General features: G+C 38.9%; 1 protein-coding gene across 1 annotated transcript; it reads right to left on the reverse strand.

Moving 5' to 3' along the window:
- Positions 1-228: 228 nt before the first annotated feature.
- Positions 229-8,781, reverse strand: gpr143 (G protein-coupled receptor 143; the record flags this gene model as incomplete). The annotated part of the gene is made up of 9 exons (XM_080457067.1): positions 229-1,027; positions 2,824-3,079; positions 3,762-3,879; positions 4,265-4,373; positions 4,827-4,936; positions 5,825-5,917; positions 6,436-6,530; positions 7,088-7,200; positions 8,520-8,781. The coding sequence occupies 9 exons, from the start codon at positions 8,779-8,781 to the stop codon at positions 924-926; spliced, it is 1,260 nt and encodes a 419-aa protein (XP_080313193.1). The 3' UTR covers positions 229-923.
- Positions 8,782-9,793: the final 1,012 nt, after the last annotated feature.

A 9,793-nucleotide genomic window follows, 5' to 3' on the forward strand; every position in this document is an offset into this window, starting at 1 on the left:
TTTCTAAAGCCTTTTCAACTGCAATGAAAAAAGAGAGGGGGCGGGATTAATGGACTGTGACATCAAAGTCCAGGGGCCAATCACAGATTACTTTTCAGCCTAATTATTCAGAAAACCCCAGACCACAGAAAATCCACTGAATGTTCAGTTCTGTCTAATTGAGGTCCTAAACCCCCCCGCAAAAAACATAAAAAATTAAAAAAGTTAAAATTAATGTCATAGAACCTTTAACTGTGAATACATCAAACAACACCATTGTGCATTGTATTGAAGGCATAACGCAAAACTAATGTACATTATATTGAAGGCATAACATTCCCAATGTAGAGTGTATTGAAGGCATAACACAAAATCAATGTTCATTGTATTGAATGTATAACTCAAAACCAATGTTCATTGTATTGAATGTATAACAAAACCAATGTTCATTTTATTGAATGCATAACACAAATCCAATGTTCATTTTATTGAATGCATCGGGTTGAAAAGAGTCCTTGTGTAATTAAATCAGTTATTTGTCAATGAGGAAAGGTCAGATTTGTGCAACTGTCTACCTGGCTTCAACATGAGACGGTGAAGCAGCCTGGGGACTCCTCAATTACTGTAGTTGATTGCTGTTTTGTACTGATTAAAATTGCAAGAGGGAAAGAGAGAGAGAAAAAGACAAGCCTACTGGGGCTTGGAACCAATGAGTAGTCTTATTGCTTAATGTTGACTAATGCAATATCAAAACCATTTGACTGCCCGAAAACTGGAAACTGAAAAACTAGGCTACTTGACAAAATGGCCCAGGGATTTGTAGACTACAATTTCGGGCTATTATTTAGCAGCAGCTAAGAGGGTCTAAAACGGTGTATCTGAGAGATCCAGGACATACGACAGAGATATTTGGAGGCTGGCAGTTGAAGCAGATTTTGTCCCCGCTATTGTCTCACAGAGTTCTCCATGGATTCTCCATCTGCGTCTACATCTTCATAGTCTCGTAGCTCACTGGAAATGTGGATTTCAATTGTACTAGACTCTGAACCTACAGTGGCAAAACAAAAAAGGAGGAGATTACTGGATGAAGCCTCTTAGATTCTATCGTTTTCTCGTAATATAAAACACCTTGCTTGATTAACTGCTACTGTTGAAGTCATACTCTTCACTGACATTCAAACCAAATGTATTTTGGGAATTTGCATTGTGAATAGCATATATAATGACTATACAGTTAGTTGTAGTAAAATTCTAATTTATTGAAATGATTTTCTTTTTGCCACCTCACTGAACAATATTATCTCAATTTCAGTTGAGTTTATGAGAAACATATTCAGGGCTATATTGATAAACAAGAAACAAATGCCTTGAAAGCTGATCTTTATTTCGGAGTGATTTATCAATACAAGGTACCTGAATATTGTAACAGAACACTTAATTGTTTTTGTACATTATCTATGGTGCACAGGTACATACAAATACCACTAGGGCAGAAATGGTACAAAACCATACAAAGTTATCCCAAAATACATTTCATATTTTGCCCTCTTTCTCCAGAATGAGTATACATATTAATATGCTGATAGTGAATCTCACATTGGAAGTAAACACTTTCCCATTGCTCTCTGCATATTAGCTTAGCAGCATCATACAAAATTCCAGTCAACTAAAATAACATTAGCAAATTAATACTTACACTATTACTTTGCATACAATATACAGTACCATGGTTAAGTCTCTCCTAATCTTTACCGTCACACCTACAGTATCACAACTTAAAAGATAAAATAATTAAAATCTCCTCTAATGTTTTTCTGATGGCTGGAACACCTGCTGGAGGATTAAAGGACGACTTCAAAACTTCATTTTCAACCTTCATATAATTGGTCCTCACTATTGCTCATGATAAAATGTTACCATTTTTTTCCTACTCGGTCTGTACCTCATAGGAGGGCTGTGGACACTTCAGAAACCTGCCTACAAGTGACCTCGTAGTTAGGCAGGTTTTTTTTTTTTTTCAAACGAGAGAACATTTTTTATTCCATTTTTTATTAATGCAAGAACAATAGCTTCCATTATATCATGCTAACTTTCCAGGAATTGAAAGCCTGCTGTTTCTATTAGCTTGGATTCTCCACCGATGATGTCACTGGTAGGCGGGTTTCTGAACTGTCCACAGCCCTCCTCTGAGACACAGACAGAGTAGACAAAAATGGTGCCATATTATCATGAGCATTAGTGAGGACCAATTATATTAACTCATTCACTGCCTAGAACGACTAAAACGACTTTTGTCCTTTAAGCCCCCACTGCCAAGAACGACTAAAACGACTTTTAATTTTTTCAAAAAAAAAAAAAATTTTTTTTTTTTTTTTTTTTTTTTCTTATTTATTTATTTAATTTTTAACCTAAAGACCAAGGAGATATGATTTGTTGAAGATCTAGACTCCAATCCACTTCCTTGTTAACTTAAAACTTAAACATTTTGTATCTTGGCTCCTGAGTACTTTTTTTTTTAATTGAAACATTTATGGCAGTGGGCAAACGCAAAAAAAAAAAGTTCTGGCAGTGAATGAGTTAAGATGGCTTGAAAATGGGTGAAGTCGTCCTTTAAAGTAGTTACAAGTTCCTTATTGTCTCATCTATAAGAAAACACATACTTGATAATAACAAGAGGTAGTCTAGCAACAGCTTTGGGTGATACCATGTGTACTGTAGATGATGATGATGATGGTGATGATGACTATGATGACGATGATGGTGGTCAGTGTGACAGGACTGGACTTTACCAGCCCTGGTACACTGGGGAGCTGACACTGTCACCGCCCCTGCCATGCCCATTACCTTCTGAGAGGACACTGATGGCATCGGAGGGTGGCTGCCCGTTGCCGGTCATGTCCTTCTTGGCTTCTTGAACATGGCTCTGATAGAGCAGAGTGGAACCCACCATAGGGTTATAACCTCCTGGATTGGGGACTGACAAGGAGGCAGAGTCCCAGGCCAGCTCCCTCCGCCTCTGCAGGCTGAAGTCCACATCAAAGCCTGTCCAGCCATGAAAGGCTAAGGTGTTGAGGAAGCCTTGCATTGGGTTCAGGATCCCCTGAGACGGCAAAGTACAAAAAACGTCCTCAGTCTAGTGTTGGAACATTCAAAAAAACAACAGAGTTTTGCGTCTGATGCTGATCCCAATGTTTTGACTGATATTTTGTTGAAAAGTGTACAATTAGTGTACAAACTAACTTATGAACAAATAAATACAAACAACTTTTTGATAGATAGAAAACACATGAACCGAACTTTATTTATCCACTTAAGATAATGCTTCTCAACGGGGGCGGTACATAGAAGTTCGGGGGGCGCTGGAATTCTTTTTTTTAAAGGGGGGTGCTGAGGTGCTCTTGGGGGTGGGGGGGGTCAGAGCACTAACCCTAACCATGATACTGACATACTGACCACAAAACTGAATTGATACTGACCATGATACTGTCCATGAAACTGACCATGATACTGTGATACTGACCATGATACTGACATGATACTGACCATGACTAACGATCACTAACCATGATACTGGCATGACACTGACCACGATACTGACATGATACTGACCATGATACTTACATGATACTGCTGATGTTAGTATCATGTCACAGGGCTGTGACGGGGGTCACAGGGATTAAAAAAGTTAAGAAACACTGACTTGAGACCTATTTAAACAAATTTCAGCCGAGCTACCACCCGTCGTGACCAGACCAATATATCCAGCTCTAGCTGTGACCCACCATGATGAACCACGTGATGAGGGCTGCATTCCTTATGTTCCTCAGACTGCTGTCGTTCATGTCTGGCTGCATTTCCAGGAAGAACAGCAGGCTCTCGTTGATAATATTGGGCACCCAGCTAAAAAACATCAGTTCAGAGGTTGCTTTTTTCTTTTTTAAATGACACTTTCACTGAAATAAACTTGAAATAATTATATGAAATGCTTGTTTGACGATTTTGTATTCACAAACAACATGCTGATTTGTTTTTGTTATTGTCAGTGATAGAGGTTTTCAAAAAGACATGGATTGTTATTCACCAATTTTCTTCTTCTTTCCACAGTTACACTAGAGAGGTAATAATTTAGATTAAAAAAAAAGATACAAAAAGAGCCAACCAAGTTACGCTAAGCCAATTTATAATTGCAAAAGCATGACGGTGTGGCTCATCAAAAAGAGCAGTTATTTGCAATGTATAAAATAGGCTTTATGCTATGATAACCTGCAAAAGGAACATAACATACCAGATAGAAAACACCAGCATGATTTTAAAGAAGCGTATCTTTATCTCTGTGGCCAGGCGTCTCTCATTCTCTGTGTAGATTCCTTGTCGACCTTTTAGCAAAGACGTCACTAAATGGAGAAGATGAGTACGGTGGTTATTTGTGCTCATGTGTGGAAATGTTCATTATATTCACTGTTAGGTAAGGCCCTGCTCCTGCTGTCTTGTTATCATGTTGTTCACCCGTGGCTTTATGTTCTGTTCTGCTGGGTGAATATTATAGAATCAAGATGCCATGGCATGCAGGCCTGGTATTTACTGTTTTCATTACAGCCTTGTCTTATGACACAGACTCACTTCTTATTTATGTGTATAACTATGGTCTGATCCCTGCTTTCCCCAGAGAGCTACTTGTGTGTTTAATCACATGAACCCTAGCATCTCAATAATAGGCAAACATTTGGTGGAAATAGCAGATCTACAAGCCCACAATGCGGCACCGTGCGACAAGTTGTGAGCTTGTAGATCAGCTATTTTCAGCAAAGATTTGGTGTTGTGGAAAAACATGCATGTGGGGTACTGACCTGCGGAGGTGGTCCGGGCAAACAGCACAGGGTTGACCAGGAGGACCAGCAGCATGGGGCCGTAGGTGGTGACGTAGTGGGGGATGGCATGTTGGAGGCCGTTTTCACAACTACAGCAGAGCAACAGTGGATGATGTTACACATCATTTATTTACCACGTGAACTTAGAACATAGAACCAATTCTTCTTGCCTTTGATCATGTGGCTATGCCATCCGCCTTTCGATTTTATATGCTGGGCTGGATGAATATTCACCAACAATATCACTTTATACACTTTAGACTTTATTTTCCCACAAGGGGAAAATCCTTTGCACAGCATTGTACTAATACAGTATGATACAATAATATGAAAATATTCTGTATATAATATGATTTAAAAAAAAATCTCCATGTTTCCTTTTGAGAGGCTATACTACATGTTCCGGGATACATTAGATAAGTCTGTACTCCGTATAATGGACTGGGCTCCCCTTTCTGCATAGGTTGTGAAAGGGCAACCATTGCCTCTATTGGAATAGACCAAACACTGTTTGTCTGATGTGTCCCCATTCCTGTGATTGATCAGAGTGTATCCAGTAGTAGTAGTTGTTGTTTTTGTGAATGTAATGTATTAATTTGTCTTTTTGTATATGCTGATGTCTTGTCTTGTAACTTAAATGACCATGGACTTAACAAGGTCATAGATCACAGTCAGGACACTACAGTCTTGTATGTCTGTGTGATCTACTGTATAAGAGCCCATTAATCATAAAGCGCTCTAGTCATCTGACCAACATTGCATAATCACAGTGATACATAGCCAGACATGTAGTGCCACGCCAACACTCCATGTCATTGCAAATGGATAAAATGAACACTGAGGATTTTACGGTGTACTCTCGCATGAGAATAACCAATCAAATGAGAAAAGTGTTGCACATGACTAAAGATAAATGGTGTATTTATGAAAGAGAACATGGTGCCAATGACAAGGCCTCCAGGCTGCTGAACACTTACTCAGAAATGGATGGGTAGTACAGCATGGCCACACCTTCCACACACAGCAACACAGCCAGACCCCATGTGATCATGTGGTAAAGGATGATGGTGCTGATGAGGGAGACAAACCAGTCATGAGACTTGCCTCAGCACTTATAACACGTAATATAGCACGGGGCTTGGTTCTCTTTGCCAAAAAACGAACAAAAGAAAACACTGAATGGCTGAATAAGCATCGTGAACCTATTTCAACAACATGTGAAGCAGCAGTCCAAACTGCATGATGCGTCCCCCCAACGGGCTGCTTTAAAAGCCGTTTTCCAGTGCAACTCGTTAAATTGCTTTCTGAATGTCAACACCCAAATGGGTTTCAGAGCAGCTGCAAATGGGGTCGTGAAAACACATTTAGTCAAGAGAGAGATAGAGTGTTTATGGGAGACAAAGACATATCTGTAATACCTCTAGGGTGCCTTCTTGTGAGTTGTTAACTCTACATGAATAATTTATAAAAATATTTGTTTTATGCCTATCAGAGGGAACATGTGCCTTCATATAACAGGACAGGAGTGATGGTGGTGTTGTTGTTGTTGTAGGGAAATGTGGCAAAAGTGGGACACGTTTGCGGGCACCTGATTCCTGCAGATCTTTTCACCACTAGGAAGACATCCACAGCATAGCAGAAGGTCCACCAGAAGGACGCACTGAAGAACAGCTGGATCCACATCTGCCAAAAATAGATCAGAGTCAGAGTCAGTCAACCCAAAGTACAACATTGTACTCCATATAGTAGGGTTAGACCGACCTACTACTGTACTCCATATTAGTCCATGAAGAAACTGATTCACAGATGTTATATCTGATACATGTACTATATTTAGTTTGTGTATGTACCTGTACCATGTTTAATTTAACAGTCAAAAATTAATCATCATAATAAATAAATAAAGTTTTAAAATGCTCCTTGTTATATGGATTCAGGAATTCAACATGGTCTCGAAGATAAAAGTGCTGCTTTTGGACATACTGCAAACACATCAAACTTACAGTATGTTTGAGGTGTCTGCATGACTGGCAAATTTACTTATTTACTATATTCGTCAAAGGTTTTTAATCATTACCTGTCATGAATGAAGCTGTCTAATATAATAAATAAATATGCCTTGCTTTCCCTTGTACTGTGGATTTGCATATCTCACAGATGCAGACTTCACCATTGTTGTTGAGCTGTTGTTGAACTGCTCATCATTAGTGTCAAGCATTATGAAAATTCATCATACATACTGAACTCCCAACACAGAAGACCTGTGGGAACAACACATCACTGCTGTTGACCATTGAGATGCTGTCAACGACGTTTGGAAGACCCAGCCAGATGGATGACCGCAAAATAATACCTGGAGAGGGAAATAAGCACACAATAAACACTCTGCTTCAAATCACTCACTTGTCAGCGAACTCAAGTGTGAGTAAAAGATGGAAGAATGTAAACACAAAGGAGGAAACTCCTGCAGGGGATGGATGGGGTGTATTCCAAGGCATGTCTGGTAACAATTAACACTGAAACACATAAAGTTGTTGGTCATCTGTGTTATTAAGAGCTCTGTTAACTTGATTCAGTCATGGAATCCTTTTAATTGATATTGGATGTAATGGAAATACGAAGCCCCAAGGTATGCTTGCTTTGTTAGTTTTTTCCCTGTTTCCTACGTCAAGTTCCAGCTGCACTGCAGTAACACTAGGGAAAGTATGAGATGTCTCAGGAACTTGCTGTGCATTTCAATGTAAAACGTGTCAAGTGGAAATAGGGCAGGGACTATAAAACATGTTTAGTGTTAATTCATTCAGCATCTCCTTTAAGGTAGCTAGCTACAAAAGTGAGTTTTGTTTTTGAAAACCATGAAATTAGTAGCCTACATATAGTTTCCTTTGAAAATGCTAATGTAAACCAAGTCGTTATATGGCTAGATCAAACAGATGGTCTATTCATGTTAGAAGGAATTAAGGAAACAATCTTGTTGAATTCATTTTCCAGTTTTGTAGTAATTCATAATGGTAATTGATAGCCTATATATCGTAATGTAACTGTTTTAACTTTTGTACAAAGCAGGCCCCACAGCAGCAGTCAGTAGGCTATAATGACTTTACAAAGGCCCCATCTGTCTACTCTTTGACACACGGTTTCAAACTGCATCATTGGGATTAGATACACTGACATGCATTGTGTGTTTTAGCCTTAAAGCAGTGACATAAAGCCTAAAGGTCATCATCAACGGAAAAGCATATATAGCCTAATATGTGACGGTTAAAACTTGGTATTAAGTGTTTTATGTCTGACTAACACTGACTTTTGTGTTTTCTGATGTTAAAAACAATCATGGAAAGAACAGCAGCCTAAAGTGCCTGCCAGTGGTGGTAACCACTTTAGCACTATTTTATACATAGCTATTTTCAAACATTTTAGTACTTTTAATTTTAGTAGCCTACTTTAAGTAGGATATTTTGATGCCAATACTTTTGTACTTTTGCTCAAGTAACATTTTGAACACAGGCCTTTCACTTATAAACGAGTATTTCTATATTGTGGTATTGCTACTTTTACTTAAGTAAAATATCTGAGTACTTCTCCCACCATTTGGTGCCTGCAGTGCCTCCATCAATACGCATGAACGCAGACTTTGGAACTGCATGCCAAAGAAGAGTTATAGTTTTTTACCTGTACATCCCAATATATCACATATACTGATGATGAATAATATCCGTGAGGAGGACGCAGGCTTAGGCAGGGGATACTGATGTCCCAGTCTTCTGTAACCCTTGCGTTTTGGTAAGATCTGCACTATGGTGAATATTAAACTGAGACATGCGCTGCCGATGCATAATCCCCCAAACAAGACGGGTTGAAAAGTGATGACAAAGTCTGTCGCTGCGTCTCTGTTCGGGCAGCAGAATGTCTCCAGCCGTGGGGATGCCATCATGGACTGGATGGAAGAAAGAAGTAGGCTACCGTGTCAGATGATAAAGGAAAGCTTGAGTCCTCATGGCCTGACTGAACTCTCACAGAAATCACGGGTTGAGTCATCATGTGCTTTCATTTAATCCTTGCAGTCACGGCCTAAAAACTATGCCTCACTTACCAGTGGTGGAAGAAGTACTCGGATATTTTACTTAAGTAAAAGTAGCAGTACCACAATATAAAAAGACTCTGTTACAAGTAAAAGGCCTGTGTTCAAAATGTTACTTGAGTAAAAGTACAAAAGTAATGGCATCACAATTTACTTAAGGACAAGTATCAAAAGTAAAAGTACTGAAATGTTTGAAAATCTACAATGATGATCTACAAGCTCACAATGCATGGCAATGCAACCCCCTATGGATGCAACTCCTTGTGAGCTTGTAGATCGGCTATATTTTCAAATAGCCTCGGTATAAAATAGGGCTAAAGTGGTTAATGTATGTTTAATAAGCTAATAATTTATATCTGCAAAGTAACTGGTAACTATAAAGTTAGTAAATAATTATAGTGGAGTAAAGTAGGCTACAATATGTAGGCTACCTCTGAGATGTAGTGGAGTAGAAGTAAAAGTAGGCCTACTGAAAACTGGAAATACTCCAGTAAAGTAAAATACCTCCAAAGTGTACTGTAGGCCCTACTTAAGCACTGCAGTACTTGAGTAAATGTACTTGGTTACTTTACCCCACTGCTCACTACGAGGAGCCGACAAAAGCCTCTTGTGTGAGGTTAAGGTTTACTTTAAAGTAGGCTATTTAATTAGAGGCAAATCCACCAAGCTATATTTTTAAAGAATGTTTACAGGCCTGATGGTTCAGTGTGCCAATGATTGAGCATACATTGGATTTATGCCTAATTTTATATGTAGGCTATTTCCCTGACAGCCAAGGAAGCAGACACATCATCATAGTTCACCGGCCTACTTATCAATCGTCTTTTGCATGTCAGAAAATATGCAAGATATGTTTATTTCAACC

This window comes from Gymnoscopelus braueri, assembly GCF_963280865.1.
Source record: "Gymnoscopelus braueri genome assembly, chromosome: 18".
Taxonomy (NCBI): domain Eukaryota; kingdom Metazoa; phylum Chordata; class Actinopteri; order Myctophiformes; family Myctophidae; genus Gymnoscopelus; species Gymnoscopelus braueri.